The sequence below is a fragment of the Cynocephalus volans genome, chromosome 5 (assembly GCF_027409185.1).
Source record: "Cynocephalus volans isolate mCynVol1 chromosome 5, mCynVol1.pri, whole genome shotgun sequence".
NCBI classification, from domain to species: Eukaryota; Metazoa; Chordata; class Mammalia; order Dermoptera; family Cynocephalidae; genus Cynocephalus; species Cynocephalus volans.
In genome coordinates this window covers 68,718,400-68,742,104 of record NC_084464.1, presented here as the reverse complement: position 1 = coordinate 68,742,104, position 23,705 = coordinate 68,718,400, and the positions used below count along the sequence as shown (strand labels likewise).

At 34.8% G+C, this 23,705-nt stretch overlaps 1 protein-coding gene across 1 annotated transcript in view; it reads left to right on the top strand.

The window, feature by feature from the left end:
- Positions 1-302: 302 nt before the first annotated feature.
- KHDRBS2 (KH RNA binding domain containing, signal transduction associated 2) overlaps positions 303-23,705 on the top strand; it is a 556,728-nt gene continuing 533,325 nt past the window's right edge. The window contains exon 1 of the mRNA XM_063097985.1: positions 303-393. Coding sequence (XP_062954055.1) covers positions 303-393 — 91 coding nt within the window. The remainder of the gene's footprint in view (positions 394-23,705) is intronic.

Sequence of the window (23,705 nt, the reverse complement as noted above, 5' to 3'; positions counted from 1 at the left end):
CAATGAGTGGTTGGCGGAGGTGGGCCAAGTCCTGTTCCCGCCTTTCCAGTTAAGGCCGCTGGTGTGAGCCGGAGCTCGGCGCGAGCGAGGGACGACGGAAGGCACCGGCAGGTGTGGGCTGGGGCCGCGCAGCCAGACGGCGGGAGTGGCAGGCGCTCGGTGCATGGGCCAGTGAGGGCGCGCGGAGATCCCCTCGCCGCGGCGGAGGCGGAGCAGCACCGGAGCAAGGCGCTGCCCGGCAACCCTGCGTCCGAGCGAGCGGAACCTCGCGCTTCGCCCGGGGACGGTCCGAAGTCCGCGCTATGGAAGAAGAGAAATATTTGCCTGAGCTGATGGCAGAGAAAGATAGCCTGGATCCATCTTTTGTGCATGCATCGCGCCTTTTGGCGGAAGGTAGGACTTGCCCCACCGAAGGGTAAAAATCCCGGGCTGCTCATGTCGCCCGCGGCTTGATTGGGGTAGTGAAGTTGGGGAGGGACGCCTGTCTCCGCCTTCGCAGAAACTGTCCCCTGAAGATGCTTGCTTCAGAGCTTGAGCGGACAGAGCCAGTTCGTAGGGCGGGCAGCAGTGCTTCTTCTCCTCCACGTCTTAATTGGGGAACACCAAAGCTACGAGATCTAATGGCAGTGGTGATGTGACCTGTTCGGATCATTAATAGAGAAAGCCTAAAAGACACCATAAAGTATAACGCGATCTACAGAGAGATTTTCACTTCGCAGAGAGAAGGGAAATCAGTTGAGAAGTAAATCGTGATCAATCTAGTGTTCCTAGAGCTTCTCAGCTACAGATCAGTATTTTTTGTTTGTTTGTTCGTTTGCTGCATTTGGGAAGTGATGTTGATACCCTTTAATCATAGTCTTTCCTGTGGAAAGTCTTAATATTAACCTAGATTAAATTATGCATGTTCTGTACGTATGTGAATGTGGTAAGCAGAAACTAAAGTGCTTACAGATTTATTTGAAGTGTGATGATTGGGTACTCTGCGAGATATTGGTCCCTGGGAACACTCCATAATTGATCAACTGTTTAACCAAGTGTGCATTTTCTTTTGTGTACCTGTAATGTTAGAGGAGATTCTATTCCCAGAGTAACATATATGTCTTATCTTTTCTTTGCTTTGAAAGGTTGTTTTTTAAAAAAAGACACACACAAACTTGTGTATAAAAAAATATTAACCAAATTATTCCACTTATGTTGAAATAATGTCCTCTGACTACTAAAGACACACACGGTAATTTACACGAGCTTTTTAAAAACAACTGCAGATTTTTTGGATGAATGGTTCATTAATAATGAATTGCTTTATCATCAAATTGGCTACAATGCAGTTTTGTAGCTTGGGTTGTTACGGACTTATGCACAGCAAAACTAAAAGTGACAACTTCTTCTACCCAAGACCTTTAGCATCAAGACAAACAAAAAAAATTGTTTGAGACTTAGTTATAAATGGAAGGAAAAATGCTGCTCTTCCATATATGATTCAAGTAGGCATTAGATTTATTTTAATATTTTGTTAATGGACTGTTATTTATAAAAGAAATAACAGTAAAGTATAAGGTGGCTCTTCCATATTTGCATGCTAAACAATTAGGAAAAGGAAAATGCTGGTTTTGTAGAGTAATTGAGGAGGTAAAATGCAATTATACTTACTACTTTTCTGGTTACTAAAAGGAAAAAAGAAATTAAGTGCAAGAGTAAAGTCAACTAAAATATTAAATTATTGCATCTACTTTGCTAAAAAAGACAACTGAATAAAAATAATAGGGATATTGGAAAATACTGAGTTAATAAATGCTTAAGATTGTTCAAAATGATTAGAAATGCAATTAAGCCTTCTCGAATAGTTTGCTTCAATATATTTTACAGAAGTGCCTTCGTTTAGTTGGTAATGCCTTTAATGTACAAAAAAGTTATGGATTGATCATTTTCTCTATCCTGTTAATTGGAGTTCTCTTTGGGACACCTAGCTCAATGATTAATTCATCAGTCATTAATATGATTTATTGTACTTGAAAACTGCCAAATTAAAGGAATGAATATGAGAAACTCAATAGAGTCCTTATGTATTTCTGTAGCTGGCAAAACAGCCAAAGAAAGCTATGCACCTGATTTCTTAACATTTTATCTTTCCCAGGAACTTGATTTCTTGAAACTTAGGATCACATTATGATATACCTTGTAATTTAATTTTTTCCCAGCAGGGGGAAGCATGTCCTGCTTTTGTAAAGAATAAGGAGGAAAAGCTCCTAAACAGAGTGAAAAGCATCTAAGTAAGAAACAAAGAGCTTGCCCAAATTTCAGAGAAATTATAATGAGGCAAAAATAATGGAGGAGGTGATAATAATCTTAGAGTACATAAAGAGTTATGCAGAAAGATGCATAGTGTTTAAATTACTTTAATTGTGCCTCAGACTCTTCTTATGTCCTTTTATTAAAGAGTATGAGGTGAGGTTTCTTTGGAATCTCAGTAAATCTTAAGGTACATTTTACATAATAGATCGTTCATTACTTTTTCAATGGCCATTTGCCAAGATTTCCAGGTTCTGTTTCAGATCTCTATAGTTGAGTATTGTTGAAATGATTTTAATTCTCATACCTAGAAATGCATGCACTGACTGAAGGCAGTGGCTATAAATAAACTGACATAGATGTTCATTTGGAAAGTAGGTGCACACTGAAGTACATTTCAGTCAGCACTGTGCAGACAATGTCAAGCCTGAGTGAGTAATAAAAATGATCCAGACGATTCAGTTCTTCAGAATGATTTTCTGGAAGCTAACATATATGTGTGTGTGTGTATATATATATATATATGTATATATGGGCAGTGATATAAACCAATGAACTTTTACAATGATTTATTTTGCTTTTTGATTGGGGATTGATGCAAATCAGTGCTCAATTGCTACCACTTTACTTAGAATTGAAGGCTGTGGGGTTAAAAATACAAGCTTGGTTATTTTGTTATTTTGTCGTACTGTAGTTTGTTTAATTTCACTTGTTTCTGCTGTGTGCTTTCAGTGGGAATAATTATGAGAAAGCTACTGAAAGCCCAGGCATTTTATGTATTTGATTGTTACTTAGAACAGATCTTGAATAATAACAGGTTGAGGAGTATTTAGAATATGTTTGATTAATTAAAATAATTTTACTCTTGTGATTATAATGTTGTTTAGTTATCCATTTGTTATGCAAGGTGCTCTTGGATATGATAAAACAGCAAACTCAGCATGATCCTTAAAGTTCTACTCAGCGTCTGAATTTGCTTGCCAGATGAAATTACATGAGGTTATTTATATCTATGCTACTTCTGGGAAGTGCAATAAATTGTGAATCCGGATACCTTGGTTTTAATTCCACCTTTACCTAAACTAAATCTTGGTAAGTTCTCTTTCTGGGACCTAGTTTCCTAGTCTTTCAAATTAAAGAGTTGGACTAGATCATCTGTATTTTTATTTACAATTCTAATTAAGTCTCAGACTACTGCTGATGCAAAGGAGTGATGTTTGTGTATTCAGGACACAGAAATCAATGGTTTCACATTTTTGAAACTTTTTTTATTCTTCCTAGTTTAATGATTAATAATACATTTATTGCACCTTAATGTAATTTGAGGCATATACATTACATTATTTTGAGCACTGGAGACAGATTTATGTTCTTAATTCTATTGAACTATTATCAAGACTTCTGGCCAAAAATGTATGTACATAGAAATATTCTTTTTTGCAGTCGAGTATGGCTATTTGCTCACAGACACAGATCTGCTCAAATTTATAAATTCAGTGATGGTAATTGCATACTTTTAGGAGTATTAATAAATTCTCATCCAATTGAGAGTGTTTGGAGCAAGACTTCCTAGCTTGAATTCTTCACAAACATTTCTAGATTCATCACTGTTTTGGTTGACTCATCATATGGTGAAGTCAAATATTGTCAAATATTACAGTAGTTCAAATGTACTATTTCAAATTTTGGTGAAAAGATTGGCCTGCCATCTAGGATTGGCCTTCATTTTTTGCAGATGTAGAGAAACTCATAAAAATGAGAAAAATAGGGACTAATATTCAACACAAATGATAATTTGTAGTGATTTAACTACATTTAGATTCACATGAAGCTTGATAGGTTTTTAAGTTAAGGAAAGTAATTTATATAATGTCTAAAACCAGCTTCTGATAAAAAATAGTGTTTATATGACTCTTTAAAGAGACTTTTCTTTTGATTAATGTATTTCTTTTTTCTCCCAATAGATTTGGTAGATTCTTATTTATGTTTCTTTTAAAAAGATACACTGGCAAAAAAATTAAATTCAAGTTATTTTTGATCTACAATTAAAACAAATTTGTGACATAGTGAAAAAATTCTACTTCAGCAAGCAAATAACTTTGGATTGAGTATTGGCACTTATACCTACTATGAAATGTAGGGTATATCATTTTCTTTTTCTTTTTTGATACTCAGTTTCTTCGTCTGTAACACAGGGAAAGTAGTACCTATCAGACAGGGTTCTTTTAGGATTAAAAAAATTCTGCTTATAATAATATAATCAGTACTTTATATAAATATAATAAAAATATAAGCAGAAATTATACAAATGTAAAAAATGCTTTTAAGATTTTCCTTAACAATGTAATATCTTTATACATTTGAGTTCAGTCTGAAGCTAGCCTTGTAAGAAAATAAGGAAAATAAGCACTGCCTTATTCTTTGAATCACTGCTGAGTTAAATTTTAACTCATAAACCAAACTATGAAATAAATTATATTATAGAAAATTATTCCTTGAGAGTTTTTAAAATATCATGTTCCCTTAGTCAATGGTCACTTGTCAGTCTTTACCATGAGCTTGATCCTATATCTTTCAAAGACCTCCTGAGACTTCCTCTTAAACCCACATATCCTTCACTCTCAGCAGGTGATTTCACCATGTCTTTTATTGAGGGGAATGACTATATCTCTTCTGGTGTTCCTCAACCTCCTGCCTCTTAAAACTTTCTATACCCGTCCTCACTGTCTTCCAGTCCCAGAAGATCAAATGTTCCTTTTGTGTTCAAGGTTGACTTGGCCACCCATATCCTTGATCCTAATGCTCTTCATCTTCTCTGTACTGGTTCTATAGATATATCCCTTCTTCTGTGTCTCCAGCTTCTTCTCTATCTACTATTTCTCTGTAGCAGCCTGTCAACATGATCCAATCTAAGTAACTTGAAATAAAGAGGAAAATTGTTTCACTTACCAAAAGTAATGAAAGTAATCTCTGTTGACATCCTCCCTCATTTCCTTCAAGTTTCTGATAATATTAGTCTGTAATAGCTGTCTCACTTTCTCAACTTACCTCTTAAAAACTCTTTAGTCTGGCCTCTGTCCTCATCACTGTCTTGAAACCCATGACCCTGATGACAGAAACATCTTTTATTTGCCAAATCTAAGAAAACTTTTCTGACCTCTCATCAGGTCTCTTGGCTGCTCCTTCCAATGGGATCTTTTCCCCATTTCTTTCTTTCTCTCGTGGCCTCTAAGCACTATACTGGTTTTACTTCTTTCTGTGACTGTTTCTTTCCTTCACCATCCTCGATCCCTTCCCTCCCCACCCCAGCGCACACAATGCTGTCAGAGTGATTCATTCAAAATTGAAGTCTGACCATGTCACACTTCTTACTAATTTCTATTGCCTGCAGGGTATAGTCCATACTGCTTGACATTCTTACAACATACCTACCTCTTTAGACTCTCTAGATTCATCCCTTGATATTTTCTGCTTAATTTATCTCAGATATACCAGAAGACTACTTGTAGTTCACTCTCTACACCTCATGCCTGCACCCCTACCTGTTCATATAAAGCTGGAATGTTTACTTTTTCCATGTTACCATAATGAGCAACTCTAGATGACTGTTTATACTAACATCATTTTAAATTAGCAGGTTATGCCTGTCTCTCTCACTAGAGTGTGAGCCCTTTGAAGAGCACAGCTAAGTCTTATTCATCCTTGTATTGGCAGTGCTTATCACAGTGCCTGGCATACAGCAGCACTAGGTAGATGCCTGAAAGGACCTTCCTGCCAAATGCTTTTCCCTAGCTTCTCACTGTGATTATAATTTCTACTTATTCAGTAAAACTGAGTCTGGTTGCCCCTTCTTCTAAGAAGCCTTTCATAATGGCTTCCTCATCCTATTCATTGTGGATTAAGGGAACTTCTGGTTTTCTTCTTGACCTTTCCACTACTACAACATTGCAACATGCAATTCCGCTTTACCTTGTCTGTCTCTGTCTCTAAGTTCGAGGGGCAGAACTGTGACTTTTGTCTCTGAATCCTTAATGCCTGCCTTAATTCTCATGTATAGAATGATTTAATAAATGTTTATTAAGTGAATAATACTGACCTCATATCTTTCCTTTCTCCTACTATGTGTTGAGAAGGTATCTCCAGAAATAAAATTCCAAGATTTCTGTGATTGTTTAATTCAGTCATATTCTATCTTTGCTCAATTCAAAACCACAAGGGACCACTTTGAAGGTCTCCATTCTTTTTTTTTAAATCTTTTTATTTTGAAATATTTATACATTTGCAGAATGTTGCAAAGATAGTACAGAGAAGCCCTGATGTGCTCTGACAGTCCCTGAGAATCTGTCCATTTGTTTCTTTGTTTTTTTGATTGGGTAATTTCTGTTCTTTTTCTAAGTTGATTCTTTCCTCTTCCCGCTCACTGCTGCTGCTGTGCCTATCCCACTGAAATTTTTAAAATTTCAGTTACTGTATTTTTTTAGTTCTATACTTTCCATTTAGTTCTTCTTTATACCTTCTATTACTTTGCTAAGACTCTATTTTTTCATTTCTTTTCGGCATGCTCCTGATGACCTGTGGAAGCATTTTTGTGATGGCTGCTTTAAAATCCTTATCACATAATTCCAGTGTGTGTATCATCTTGGTGTTGGCATCTGTTGTCTTTTCTCATTCATGTTGAGATTTTCCTTGGTTTTTATACATGACATGTGATTTTCAATGGTGTCCTGGACATTTCTGGTATTATGACACTCTGGGTATTATTTAAACATTCTCTGTTAGCAGACCTTCTCTGGCATTGTCAGCAAAGGGAGAGGGGGCACCCTTCCGGGTGGAGGTGAAAATCCAGGCTCCTCAGTAGGCATCTGCTGATACCACTCTGGCTGGGTGACAGAGGAGAACCAAGTTATTCCTCCTTTTGTGGCCTATACTGACTCCAAGAGGAGCAGGGAGGCCTCATTCCTGTTGGGTAATGGTGAAAGTTCCATTAAGAACGAGGCCTCTTCTCATGCCACACTGGCTTGGAAAGAGAAGGGTGCGTTGTTATTGCTGAAGAGGGTGAATTTCAAGATCTCCATTTGGCCTCCACTGACACTGCAGAAGGCCTCTTCACTGCTGGGTGGAAATGACGTCCCACTTCCCCACTCAGTGTTCTCTAGTACCACCCAGAGGGGGAAAGGGTGCCTGGGAAGCTGGGTGAAGTTGGAAGTCTGGGCTCTCTGCTTAACCGTCTTGACAGGGATGAGCCACATTTTTTGTGTGTGTTGTTTGGCTGGAAAAGGATATTTGTCATCTAAAAGTTTTCTGTTTTGCTAAGTTGCCCTTTTTCTAATATTTTGGCTTGAGAACAGACGTTTTTTTGAGGCGTTTTGTTTTGTTTTGTTTTGTTTTTGTTTTCATCTGCTTCTATTAGTGTTTCTGTATTGACAACTTTTCAGCACTCAGTCTGGCATATGTGAGGCACAAGAAAATCTAAGGGAACCACTGACCTGTTATTCATGGGTCTTGTGGTACCCAGTCAGTCTGTCTTCTTCTTTCCACCTTCCAGAAAGTCTACTTGTGTTTATTTTGTATAAAATGTCCAGTCCCCTTTCATTAGTATGTTGTAATTTATTTCTGTACAAATTTTTCTTATGAATGTATGTTAGGCCTTATACATTAATATTTCATTAACTAGTTTTATAAGAATGAGCATGACCAGGATACATCCATCTGGATAACGGGCACAATATTTTTTCTCTTTATATCTTATTTCAAGTTTTTTTGTGGCACATTGCCTGAGAATGGGTACAAAATTGATCATTATTCTCAGTTTCTTCTTAAGTACGCAGTCCAGAGTGAAGCTCTTTGTTCCCATAGCAACTGTAGAAATGAAGGAAGTGAGGTTTAGAGGTAGTTTTTGGAACTGGGAGCCCTTGGAAATAACTGTGTGGTATCATCAGCTTTCCTTATGTATATGTTTGAACATTTGATTTAATCTCTTTTTTATTTTTGCCTGTATTTAAGAAATGTATCTTAACTGGAATTGTATTTTGATACCAGTTTTTCTTTTAAAGCTATAAAGGAATGTAAGATTTAATATATTCACAAATTGAAATATGGTCCTTTTTCTCACGAAATGGTGAATTCCAATAAAATAAGTATAATCTGAAATTTTTTTTAAGATAAAATACTGGTTAATAGCTGATCTTCGAAGTTAATGTTAACAAATATCCATGTTATATGACTTACTCATTTTCTCAAGTGGAGAGTTCTGTCATGATTGTATCTTTTATTTGTCAAATACTTGATAAGTCATTGCCAAGCATCCTGTAGTGGGGGAGGAAAGGAAAGAAGTCATTTTTAGCACATCTACCATTGCTTACCTTTGCCTCATGAACACTACTTCCAAAAATATTTTGAAATAGAGAGAGATGATAAACATTCAAGAACACATGAGCGATAAAAGTTTTAGGTGATGTACTTATAGTTTAACTATAGTTTGGGTGATGAATCTTTTGGGTTAGGGCTGTACTGCATTTGACCATGCAATCACACATGCCCGATAGTAACACCTGTCTGTAATACGTGCTATTAATTTATGAGGAGGTATCAGATGTTTAGTTAGGAGGTTTATAATCTGCTGGGGATTATATATATATATATATATATATATATATATATAATGGAAAGGTCTGCTAGGTTTTACATGAATTTTAGAGACTGATCATATCATAGGAATTTAGAAGAGGTTCTAACTCTTGTTGGTCATGGTATTTAGAGATTTATTGTCATTATCATGATCATCATCATTGCTGTTAACATTTACTGTGAGTTTACTTTTTGCCAGGCACTGTACCAGATACTTTGCCTGCATTGCCACAATTAATCCACCTACCAATTCTACGAGATGGTTATGAGCATTAGCTTTAGGAATTAAGGCTTAGAGAAGTTAATCTCAGGTCATACTGCAAATAAATTGGAGAGCCGACACCCATGCTTTTTCACCCAGATGCCGTGTTTAACAATTACTCAAGACTGCATCCTTTGGAAGGCTTTGAAGTAAGGCAAAGTTTTTCTGGAAGAGCAACATTACTGCCGTTAACTTCTTCTTCTTCTTTTTTTTTTTTAATTTTATTTTGTCGATATACATTGTGGCTGATTATTGCTCCCCATCACCAAAACCTCCCTCCCTTCTCCCTCCCCCCCTACCCCCCAACAATGTCCTTTCTGTTTGCTTGTCGTATCAACTTCAAATAATTGTGGTTGTTATATCTTCTCCCCCCCCCCCCCGGTTTGTGTGTGTGTGTGTGTGTCTGTGTGTGTGTGTGTGTGTGTGATTTATATATTAATTTTTAGCTCCCACCAATAAGTGAGAACATGTGGTATTTCTCTTTCTGTGCCTGACTTGTTTCACTTAATATAACTTCTGAAACAAGTTCCTGGATGTACATATTGGATGAATTATTATACAATATTGTAAAAGTCAAGTAAATTTATAAATTGGGGAATTTATCTAAGTACAGAATTGGGTTAAGGATCATTGAGACAGCCTACATTTTATGAATGTCTTACACTGACTGTTGTTTCCTACAGAGTTTAGTGATGTGGCGACAGGGCACAGGGGAACTTTTCAGACTCTCTTTTTGATTCAGAAAAGGGATAAAGAACTTTGTGTGATTTACTGACATTTTCCTTTCCATGTTTTTTAGAGAACTGCTTACATTTGCTGAATTCTTCTGGAAACGAAATATAGGTTCTTTCTTGTGTCTTGAGGCAGTATGGGTTTTATTATCATTTGGAAGTGAGAAGATTTCACATTTGGTCAAACAGATAACTTGACAACATGGCTTGATTTAAATGTTATCTGTAGGTTCTGAGGTTTTAGGATTTAATAAGTTTGAAACAGATTGGCTAGTGTTATTGTACTGTTATCAGAAATGGTGCAATTGATGCCCATTTCCTTTAAAACATTAAAGATTAGATTTTACTCTTCTTATAGAATAGCAGAATAAGTGTGTTTTCTCTAGAGTGTAGATATTTTTAGTAGGTTCATAGAATTGTATGTTAGATAATGATGGGCCCTGACTGCAGCTCAGGAGAGGGAGCCTTTGTGGTGGAAACACAGTACAGAGGCTGAAGGAGAAGAAATTTGTTTAATTTTGAGAAGAAGAAAAGAATGATTAAAGTAATAGCTGCTTTTATTAAACATACACTCTGGTTCATGTCCTTACATTATATCCTGAAGGGCAGGTAATATTGTCCCCCATTTTACGGGAAAAGATAAAGAAGCAGAATAGAAGGTAGCATAATCAATTAGGGTTTTTTAAAAGAGATAAATCAGAAGATCGGTAAATGTGTAATATTAGTGTGTAAGTATCAAAAAGCAGGCATTAGACATTGAAATACTAAGCAATATTGAAGAACATTACTTGTTTAAGGGAATACCAAACTCTTGCTTTGAGAAACTTTTAGAAGGGTTAAATATGTTACTGCGGAATTTATTTGCTTTCAAATAGTTTTCTTCAGGAAATTCAAGGAATTCGATTTTTAGAAACTTGATTTACATGCAGCAATGCATTCATTGTGTAAAAGAAAGCTATAAAATTCAAATGGTAGATGAATGAGTAAGTAATAGAATACATTTATTATGATATGTTTAGGCATGTAAATGGTATAAGTGGGGAAATTTAAGTTAAGTGTACAATTGGATTAAGAATCATTCATGTCTCCAGACCATCTAAGTTTCTTTTTCTGGAAGGCAAGAAATAGAAGCTGCCTTTTTACCCATCCAAGACCTGGTAGAAAAAGAGGCCTTTAAGGAATGTGTGAAGATGAAAGAACGTTTGTTATGCTGAGGCAGATGGCATTTTATTATATGATATTGCTTTGGAGTGGACTTCAGGATGATAGATGGCTATGCATTAAGCTAATATTCTGAAATTAGTGAAAGATTGGAAATTATGTCATACTATATAAGGAAAATCTGGTATAATAAAACATTATGATAATTAAAAATGATTTAATGGAATTTGATGAAATGATAAGTATTTGGAATGAGTTGGAATAAACCAAATGGTTTCCTTTGAGTAAAACAAGTAGAATACATATGTACATGCATATATATATATATACATACACATATATATGCATGTACATATATGTATATACATACACGTAGATGTAGTATTTATTGTATGTGTGTGCGCATGCTAAGTATATACTAGACAGAGAATCAAGGAGAAAATGCAGACATGGTCCAGTTGGTTCTTACTTAGCTGTGCTTTTCATTGCTATCTGAAACTTACATTTAGGTTGAGGAGGAGGCGGGAGATACAGACAATTAAATAATTTAAGTACAATGATAAAGGAAGTAGATGATGCTTTAGCAGTCCAGGGTAGGGCATCTAAAGAAGTTGACAGAGATCATAGAAAGCTTCAATACGAAGGGGCTCACTAACAAATAAGTAGAATATGGCCAGGATTCAGTGAAGAAGGAGCTATAATCTGGAGAGAATTATACACATATATAGCTGACAACATTGCCAAAACCTGACAAGAAATAATATTTATTCAAACAGGTAGAAGTTAAGCATGCTTAGAGATATAGTAAAAAAGGAAGAATCAAGAAAAATGAGTCTAAACAGAATAGTAGAGGCTTATCACACATACTTATAAACCACATTAAGAAATTTGGACTTTATGCTAAAAGCAATGGTTAAATCATTGAAAGGCTCTCCAAGGGATCAAACATGATATTAGAGTTTCTTTTAAAGCATTATGTGCCTGCATTGTTGGTAGTTGGATTGGATAGATACAAGACATGGGCAGGCCATCAAGTAGCGAGGGCAGCAATCCAAGAGAGAAGTTATGGTAACCCCAATTCAAATAATGAAAGTGCGGACAGGGAAAAGTGGATAGATCTAATAAAAATCGACAAGTAAAATGTAGAGGATAGGATTGGATAGAGAGGATGAAAAATAAAGTGTGGTCAAGGTTGCTATATATGTTTCTCCTTGGTAATTGGTTTAATGGTGGCGTCAGCTACTGAGATATTAATTAAAAAGAGGTTAGTTGATACACATTGAGGGTTGAGTTCAGTTGGGATACACATTGAAGAGCCTGTAGAGTGTTGAAGTAAAAAATGCAGTTGGGAGAAGTCTGGAGAAAGAAAGATCTGAGCTGCCGGTGATGGTTTAAGTTTCATCAGCATCTAGGTGATAACTGACCCTAGGAGCAGACGAGATCACCCCGGGAAAGCATGTGAAGTGCAATAGGGAGGAGGCTTAGGGTAAAACCCCGAGGAACATCAGCGTTTAAGGGAAAGACAGAAGAAAAGTAGACTGCAAAGTTGACTAAAAGGAGTTTCCTAGAATGTAGGAAGGAAACATCAAGTAAGTTCAGTAACAGGGTTATTTGAAGAACACTGCTCTATAAATAGGGTATTTTAAGAATGAAGGATATGGTTAATATTTTCAAATGTTGCATATAGATCAAGTAAGACAAGGACTACAAACCTCTACTGGATTTGGCAACAAAGAACAGACTGAAAGAGAGGTTGGAGAAAATCCCATTTTTCTGCAGGTTAAGGAGTGAATAGGAAGTGAGGCCATGAGAGAATGAGGTTGGAGAACTCTCCTAAGAACCTCAGAGTGAACTTCTACTTCATAGGGTAGGAGCGCTAGGAGTAATAAATATGTCGATCTGTATGAAATTGAGAATATTTAATCATTTTAACCTACAGAAATAGCAATTTTGTGTGGTTTTACCTATAGAAATAGACAGTAGAATGAGAAAGGTATTTGAGTAATGGTTGAAAGAACAGATGTTGTAGCTGGACTCCTAGGTTACAGTTTTTGTCCTATATTATTATTTTGACTGAATTACTTAAACCTCTGTATGCTTCTTTTTCCTCTTCTGGGAACTGGGGATATTATAAATTCTAAATTAAGACAGTGACAGTGGAATATTATTGTTTCTTTTGTACACTTTAATTTATAACACAGCTCCATACCTCTTCTCCATCCACTCTGCTTTCCACCTTGCTAACTTTCTCAGTGTAATAAGGAACATCCTTCTATGAAATCCCATATAATATCATAAAATAGTAAAATTAGTCCCTACTCTTATTCTAGGACTGTCCTTGGAATTCTGACTTTCCTGTACCAAACCTACATTTTCTTTTGACAGTTCTTATTGACTTGTTGGCACAGCTTTGCTGACCACTGCCATAGTCTTGATACTTTCCTCCTTGGATTTGTGATTCTATACTCAGTATAAAAATTTACTGCCTGCATTCTGGTTGGTGAAGCTATCATCTGCAGTGATCATGAGATGAGATACCTGAATCTGATACGTGTTTAGGTCTTTAAAGCTTCTTCTAGTATGAGTTTTTCTCCTTACTGACTGAAATGATAGTGTGAAAAGATATATGTATTATCCTTCAACATAATCCTCAACATAGGGCTGTTTCAGTTCTGGAGGAAGTAATGACTATGTTGGACCTAAGCGAAAGGATGTGTTTATGTATCATTTCAAATATATATAGATATTTAAGGTCAAACATTATGAAACAATTATCATAGTTTGTGTGTATGTATGTATGTATAGAATTCGTTTGTAGATATACTAGGTCATTATGTAATATGCATTTCTTACTGTGGAATTTGGTCAAAAGTGTTTGAAAGCTACTGTTATAGTAGAAAGAACATGGTAGGTAAAGTCAAAATACTAGTGTTTGAATCCCAGCTTTGTTACCTGGTTGCTTTGTGACTGTGGGTAAATTTGTAAATCTCTTTGAACCTTCATTTCCTCATCTATGAAACAGGCTGTTACCTACTATCTCATAGATCAACCAATCATCTCATGAATACTGTGCAAGTGTATGTGTGGAAATGAATAAAGATTTTTTCTTTTTCTTTTTTATACTTTTTCTTTCTTCTTATTTTTTTTTATTGAAACATAATTGATTGTACATATCTGTGGGATACATCATTGAATATCAATACCTGTGTGTGATACGTGATGCTTAAATCAGAATAATTAGTATATTAAACATTACACAATGTAGTCATTTTTTTGTGGCCCTCTACCAATTTCTCGCTAGCCCCCTCTCATTACCTCTTTTCCATCTCTGGTGGCTTCTGTTCTGTTCTCTCTTTTTGAACGCTCAACAAATTATTGTGATTGTTGTATCTTTCTTTCTTTTTCTATTTGTTTATTATTTTAGCTCCCACTTATGAGTGAGGACATGCAGTATTCTTTTCTTTATCTACTCTTCTTTGTCTGTATTTCTAACTTTAACAAAGTTATGAAGAGTGAGATGCAGCCTCTAGGTATAAAATTTGATGTATTTTGATAATTGTAAAATATTATATAAGCAATGCCTTTGGCAAGATAGAGAACATTTCCATCAGTCCAGAGACTTCTCTCCTACCCCCTTTCCATAACCCCTATTTCCTTTAGTAATTACTATTCTTACTTCTATCATCAGAGAACATTTTGACTGGTTTTCAACTTTATATAATGGAGTACTGCAGTATGTACTTTTTTTCCCTTAAGTTCAACATATCTTTGACAGTCATGCATGTTGTTGTATGTATCAATAGTTTATTTTTATTGCTGAGAAGCATTCCATTGTATAAATATGCCACAGTTTGTTTATCCAGTCTCTTGTGGATGGACATATGGACTAATTTCAGTGTTAGCTTATTATGGATAAGCTGTTATGAATGTTCACGTACAGGAATTTTGTGGACATATATTTTCTTTACATGGAGTGGTGTAGCTGGGTCTTAGAGCATATACATGATTAACTTTATATTATATAGGATTGCCAAACATTTTTCTAAAATGGTTATACTATGTCACTCTCTCACCAATGATATGTGAAAATTCTGGTTGTTGCACTTCCTTGCCAACGTTTGAAGTTCTCGATCTTTTTGACACAGCTATTCTAGTGGTTTGAAGTGGCAATTATTGTGGTTTTAATTAGCATTTCCTTAATAATTAATGAGGTTGAGATTTTGGGCTGTATATATGCATCTATATGTATGTTTCTGTTTGAAATGATTACTTAGAATGTTGACAAATTTTTAATTGGACTGTTGGTCTTTTATTATTGTAGAAGTTATTTAAATTTTCTGGATTTGCATCCTTTTAAAGTATATGTATTGCAAATATTTTCCCCCAATATATGGATCAGCCTTTAATTTTATAATGTGTCTTTTAAAGATCAGAAGTTATTTTGCTGAAGTTTAATTTATCATTTTTTCTTTTTACTTAGTGCTGTTTGTATCTTCTCTAAGAAATCTTTGCCTATCTCAAGGTTACAAAAGTATTCTCAATGTCTTCTTCTAGAGTCTTTATGGTTTTAGATTTTAAGTATAGGGTTATGTCCCATCTAGTATATGGTGTCACCATCTGTATATGGTGTTAAGACAGGATCAAAGTTCTTTGTTGTTGTTGTTTTTAAGATTTGAGTATCCAGTTTTTTTAGTATCATTTGTTGGAAAGATTTTTCTTTTCACAATGCGATATTTAAAGTGTTCAAAGATATAGTGTAAACAAAATAAAGGTATATGCTTAAGTATGTAAAATGTAGCAAAATAAAGATGATAGTGTTTAGGGATATGTGAGCTATCTTCCAATATTGACCTCGCACATGTCTGTTTCAGTACTAAAGAAAACACTGACTACCTTGGAATTATTAAGCATAACATGCTTTATACTGTACTTTAAACATACATAACTATATGAAATTTTTGCCATTTCTTCTGAATTTAGAACAGAACTTTTGTGGGGTATGTGAATGCATTCTACTATTATAAGTAAGAAGAACAGTAGCTATCTTAGAGGCCTTGGTGTTCACTGAACCTGATAAGTATAGCTTTCTACCAACAAAGAAATAAAGTATTTGCTGCGATAGCAGTAGTCATGTCTAGTCAAACCTGAGCATAGCACTGTCCTGAGTAGCAAAATATGTTCTAGTATCAAAAAATAGCAGGAAATACTACACACATTAAACATTCCCATTAAAAAAGATCATGTAATTTTAGATAATAAGCTACATGCTTTTTCTATTTTTGTAAGAAAAAAATGTATTGTACAGAAACAGAATTGGCATCCCCAACCTCAGTAAGAAGATATGCTTCTAAGGTAACAACCGTGACCTGCATCTGTGTCCACAGTGATAGCACATCTTTATCTCTTGACCTTCATTGGCACATTAACTGCTAGCATTACTGTCACCTTGGAATGTGACATAAAGTTTTTGAAATTGCCCAAAGGCATAAGTGAGAAACTGGTGACTTTATGCTTACCCCTAAAGCACAGGTAGCAAACCACTATCATTTAGTAAACACGTATTTACTCATCATGTCAACACTAATGATCAAAAAGTAGATTTAACAATCATTCAGACTGACAGAATACATCAGTGCTGGCATCTGACAAGGTAATTCTCAGAGAATTGTGTTTGTACAAACAGGAAGGCTACTACTCCTGAAGGAAAATGAACTTATATTATGGGATTGAGAAGTAGGGTTGTTTGAATTTAGGACAGGAAGAAAAATGGATTTAAATGACAGCAAGTGATATAGAATTGTCAAGTATTGGAATGTGTTCTCATGACAGTATTTAGAACTTTCTACAGAAAGTTATGACAAAAGGAAAAATATTTTGTTTTCTTCAAAAGCTATGTATTGATACTTTCTTAGAAATGGAAGTTTTGATTAGATGACTTTTGAATATCCATTTTATCTTATGTTTTTGCAGTTTCGTAGTATTGGATAATAATTCCTGAAGTTGCTATGAAGGAAAAACTACTTTGAAATTTATCTAAGAACAAAATTTTAGGACGCATGATTTTATATTAAACAGTAGTTGATAGAGAGATTTAAATCCTTGGAAGAAAGTGTATTTTTATATATGTATCAAACTTTTACAATAGTAGTCACTTTAAAATCCACATGTGGGGAACAAGAGAGAGTAAAGTCTCTGGTGTATATAATGTTTATCATTAGTAGCTCATTTTGTCCATCCCAGTTAGAAATGAAAAATAAGTACAACTTTCTCAGTTGCAGTTCACTTTCTAGTCCCAAACAGCTGATACATTGCATATCAATTTTTTTAGGGGATTCTCTGTTTGTTTCGACTTCTTTAGAACTCTAACCTTCTTCTTTGGGCACTTGTACTGTGGACCCTGTTCACCTGGCTGTAGCCACATGGATCAGAGTGGCCACCAGACTCTCTTTGATGAGGATTTGGCATTAAACTTGAGAGGAAGCCAACCAGTTTGAGCTGATTCCTAATATAGAGGAAATGTAAACTCTGGAGTGTAGGCCTAATCTTTAGATAGAACAAAACAGATGTACAGACCAAGTCACAGATCAGAGAGAATTTCCTTGGCTTCCTGTGGCCTTCCAAGAAAGTCATCCAAGGGGCCAAGCTGACCTTGATCTCGTGAGAAACCCCAGAATTTTTCCAGGGTATGTACTTTTCTGATTGTTATTAAAGATAGCTCCGATTGTTTTATATTATTTGTAACCAAAAGAACTTTGACTAAGAGAAAACCAGAACTGGTTCTAGGATAATAGCAATTTCTTATAATGTTTTAGTTTTGGTTCCCCTAAAAGCAAACATTTAGATAAGGACTTGAGTGTAGAAACTTACTTGCACTACCACTAATTACCAGTACCAAAACTAACTAAAATGTCAGAGAAGCTTCATTAATCTCTAAGAAGTAGACATTTTTCTTTGTTTGAATGTGTGTAAGTCTAATTATAATTATGTATAAATTAAAAGCACCTATATATAATGTACACCATTACTTAAAACTTTCCTTCTCAAATTCCACTAATCCTAAGAGATGGAAGGAAGAAGGACAAAGAATACAGTTATTCTCTAGTTGACATCTTCATTCTTGCTGACTTGATAGGGTAAATGTGTATCTCAGATTTGCCCTCTATTCATTTTGGCTGAAGTTAGGCCCATACTTATTCAGGAAGAGGTGGATAGTGTGTTACCATTTTCTACAGAGGTAGACCTTGAGACATATGACTTGAAATGTCATTTATTTTGGACGTGATTTCAGGAAATGGGGAAGCTAGACCTGAAGGAAAGGAAAGGCAGACAATGAAAGGTTTGTTTTCAAGCAAGTTACTGCTATAAGCAACTGGTGCTTAATCACACTGGAAAATTTTGAAAGCCAGTATAAAATATATACAGGTTGAAGGGTGAAGGAGCTAGGGTGTTTACACCAAATTTCATCAGCCATAGGTCGAGAGCAGCTCCTAGGGGGCATTTATCCCTGATATTTCATGCTTGTCATTAAGGGACAAAAGAGCAGGCTCTGACATCCTGTGAGCCCTCAGGCCAGAAATATATAGGCTTTGGCTGTTGGAAGGTGGGCAGATGTGCACCGAAGCCGAAAAGGTGAGGAAAGTAGTCAAGCGCAGACACTGCGATGCATAGGGTGCTATAATGTAAGACTAGTTTTAATCCCTTTTTGACTGTGTAGGACAGACAGAATATTTGAGAGTCTTTTGTGAGTGGAAAAGGAGTCAACTAAGTAAGGAGGAAGATTGTTTGTCTACCCAACCTCCTCCTGCCCCCTCAAACAACAAATGGATAATCATGAGCCAGTTGGAGAGTACCTCCCTGCAGTGTTTCTGTATGAATGAACTTTAGAATAATGCTGCTCTTTATTGGGCTGAGGTAAAATATTGTAGCTCTCTGATAATAGCCTGCCACATTACATATCACCACTTGCAAGGTTACACAAGGTGCCTTTAGAAAAAGCTAAATGAATTACTTCAAATAGTATGTTTGTATACAAAAGGGAAATAGCTGGTAGGTGAGGAGTGACAGTCTTTTCTTTCAGTTTCAAAAGGCCCATTGCCATGCTCTGCCTTTCCATTTGCTGCTGGGAGCTGAAAGCCTGCAGTGAACGGTGAATAGAAGACACTCCTAATTGAGAAAGAAAATAAGAAAAGAATTTTTGTGGAACAGTCACAAGGTCTCTTATTTTACTATTGTTATATTTATAGACTTTCAGGTTGGTTAAACTAAATGTAATTGAAAATATTACACTTAGCTGATTCATTTTCTTAATCCTTCCTCAGTTAACTTCCTTATTTCTTTAAACGTTCCATCTTTTAATATCCTTCCTTATGTGTTAAATCTGGAGGAGTGCATTTACTTTTACTACTAATGGTACGTCAAATACACACATGCACACACACGTACACTCCTGTTAGGGTAATCCCGTTATTTCTGCCCATTGAGGTGGGAAGCTAATTAATTAGCAAATTTGGTTTGTAATTGAGAGGGGAAAGCTGCTCTTTTCAGCAAGAGTGGCATGTAGGAGACAGTCTTTTCATGGTCTGTTTGATCTCTCCCTCTTATCATTTAATAAGTTATTGTATGGACAAGATCAAATAAGCTCATTTTCTGTATAAGTAATATTTTAGTATATATTGCACCACCAATACTTTCAGGGGCCCTTATTGCCTCTCTTAGTTAAATTTTAAGTAAAAATTTCGGCTTAGTAGTCCCTTGATAGTTTTTGAACACAAGCTCATTAAAAAAAAAAAAATTTAATGATATTAGCCAAAGTGCAATTTCCTGTTATTACTGCTCTGGATCAATTTGCGTTTTAGAATTTATTTTTATATTAGATAGTTGGAATTGTTAATATGATCTGGCTTCCTACTGAGATGGGAATGTAACTGATATATTAGGGTGCACAGAATCAAAAAAGGGTTTTGGATCAATTTCTTTGGGTTTTAGAGTTTTTGATGAATGGATGAGTAATAAGCATTTTCAGTATGACATGTCACAATAAAGAAAACACTTTGGCAGTTCCCTGAAACACCGATTATTATTATTTTCAAAACTGATGTTAAAATACAGAACATAAAGGAAATATAGTAAAATGATCAGGTTATGTTATGTACACTTTTAAAGGGATTCTCAGATTTTTATGTTATAGAATATAGTTAAGAATCATATGTGCATAATTGCACTGGTTTGAGAGATGCAGTAATTTTTTTGGATGATAAAATATGAAAATAGTTGATATTAATTATTGTCGTTGGATTTTACAGATTACCACTCTATTAAACAAAAATAATGTTTTATTTTTATTGCAGTGGACCTTAATCATGTACCAGTAATACGTGATTATTGTACAGTAATTGGTTGAGACAATATGCAGTAACTCTTTTAAAAATAACTTTAGAAAATTTAGTTGATAACTTAAATAATAGGAAAAAATTGACATTACAATGGCTGCTAGATACTAAAAATACTAAAAAGAGATGCTGCGTTTTTAAGCATTGAAAACATTCCACATCCTTTGGTGAATTACGTATTTATATGAAATAATTTATGAAATTACTCTAGAAAGTGAATGGGATTTTTTTCTATGGAAATTTTGTAGCACTGAATGTGCTTTGTAAAGTTAGGTTGAACCAAGTATACTTACTGCAAGAGGTATAGAAATGCAAATATAAAATTCTAAATTACTAATGAGTCCTTTCTTTGAATTTTCTTGTCAAATAACTGTGTATGGCAGTGTATGAATATCAGGTTTGTTTCATGTAATTTTTATGTTTATACTCATAGCCAAACTTTGATCTCTTTCTTTTTGCTTGCTTGCTTGTATGTTTTAAATGTAGGCATGATTAAATGTCGATGTGACACAATTAAGCTGACCAAGGCACAAATTTTATGTATTTTTGATTTTAGAAAGAACATTTTCTCTCTAGACAAAAATTTCGGAGCATATTTCTATATATTTGTACCTTAATTTTCTATGAAGTTTGGTATTTTATTTCTGGCAATGAAGTGTATATACTTGTAAATACTTTTATGTGTTAAACATATTCTAATAACTCAACTTAGCAGATATTTATGGAGAATAATCATGTTTCAAGCACTGTTCTAGATGCTAGGAAATAAAGATGAAAAAGCAATATTTGCTAAAAAGAAACCCTACAACTGCCAAGAAATTTGTCAGAATTTCAGATAGCATTAGGTTAGATTTCAGTTGAGATTTGATACATTTCAATAAACCTTTGTTTTTTAAAACCTGTATTTCAAATTCTTAACATATCTGCTTTTAATCTTCAAATTTATTTCTACTTTTATTATTTCAAAATGTAGATTGATATAAAAATGCTTAATTTTACTGATAGTGACAGAAATGATTCATTCTGTGTCATAACCTCAAATGGTTTGGCTGACAGCTCTGTTTTAGTGGAATTTCAATTGAGGTTAATTTCATCTAATCATATACAAAACTGGAATCTTTTAATAATGTGATTGATGAGGTTATGTGCTGGAAATGCACAAGGGATTCCTGAGTCCTCATTTCTGTGGTCTTGTGCTAAAAGAATGTTGTATTTCTAGTTATTTAGATATTTGAATCCAAATACTGCAACTTCTTGATAGAATAAACAAAATCTAGGGAAGTTCAAAGGTAAGAGGGGGAAAAAATGACTGCGAATAGCTATACAATGTGAAATAACATTGCACCAAATCCATAGCACAAGATAGATGACCTTAATGAACTGATGCATTTTACATTCTACATAAACCTAAATCCAGGAAATAGCTCAGTGGCAATTATCTTGATTTTCTTACGGTTTTAAGAGTAGTCTAGAACTTTGCCCAAATGTATCAGTTTTTATAATGTGAAAACCTCAAATGAAAACCACTAGTATGTGTGCATACATTTTCACAACTAATGTTTATGGGGACTTTGGAATGAGACAAGTCTCATTGCTACATAAGTGTTTTCAGAATTAGCCTTCAATTTGTGAGCTATTTATTACTCCCAAGTACAAGAGAGTCATCATGAGCCTTAGAATTAATACTTATTGTGTTAAAATTAGTAAATTCCCCAAATTCCATATATTACCTGCCAAATGCCTGTGGAGCAGATGGGTAATATATGATCTTAAAAAGCTAATTTCTAGCATAAGTTCTACTTTGGCTTACTAAAATGGTAACAAAAGACATTGCTTTCTGCTTCAAGAATACTTGCTGACTAACATCGCCTCTGATGGGAAATGGTTCATTTGTCTCTTTCAGTCAGAGTTCTCCTCACTTTTATAACTGCATTAGTAGGACTATGAAGAACATATGTACATCTCTTTAGTCATAAGTTATTGCATATAATGATCTTGGGTATAATTTTAGTGTATGGTAACACATTTCTCCTATTATAAAATGGGGCTGTATGATTAGTTCCAATTCATTGGGACAGGTGGGCTTCTCTCAGAATTAAAAACAATCAGTGGTACTGATAATCTAATCTAGCATAGAACTGTTAAGTAGTTCCATGGTGCAAGAATATAGACACATGTGGAACAATTGAGACTGGAAAAATCATGAAGACCAAGGACAAAATTATGAATAAATTTATGCCCTTATGAGTTGCGTACTTATCCTTCTGATAATAAAGAGGAATTTTAGATCTTAACTAAGGGAGTAAAATTGTATTTGTTTAATGCCACTTAACTAAACAACTTTAGCACACTTATTTGGAATCCCTTCTATTTTTCACATAAAAGCTATCATTATGGATTAATAAAAGCAAATACATCTGTGTAGTAGCCTAGAATTAGATATACTGCCCGTGACTAGATTTCAGGAGGAGAGAATTCTGGCTCAGAGAAAAGAAAACAAAGTCTTTGATGAAGGGTACTGGAAAACAAAGGCTACACTAACTCTGTTATGAATTGTTATTAAATTACATTTTTCTCATAAAATAGTATTTCTTAAATTGGCCTGGTTCTTAAAATTTTATTTAGGTATTATGCTTACTTGTTATAATTAAAATAAAGATTAGAAAGTAATAGAAATAGAAATGCTCATACTTAAAATTTGAGGAAGACTGTTCCCACAATCAGTTTTGGTTAAACCTGCCACAGGGAGATTGAAACTGTCCTTAAAGTGATTTTTCTGTAAAATGTAGCTTCAAGATTTGATATGTTTATTTACAATTATCAGTCTTAAAGAGGTCACTGGGCATTCAAAATAAAAATCCTAGGTTAATCAAGTTTGCTTAAAAACAAGCAAAAAACCAAACTTATGAATACCGTTTTATTGATGAAAACAGATCTATTTCTGAGATGGCTTTTACTTGAACAGGAGAGAAGTGGAGATCAAAGACTAGATGGATAACTGCTTGGGAGTAGTGTGGAATTTTTATTTTCTTTGAAGACTCAAAGAGTGATATACAAATGGGGCTAGTTTAGGAGGAGTGGAAGGGTGACTGCTACTGTGTTCTATTCAATTTAAATGCACAGCGTAGCTCAGACTTCAACAATCAGATTTCAATAATAGGACTAAGAATTGTATTTGACAAAAAAGGCCATTCTGCCCTTTTATATTGAAGCACAATCTACATTAATCTATAAGATTTTATAAAA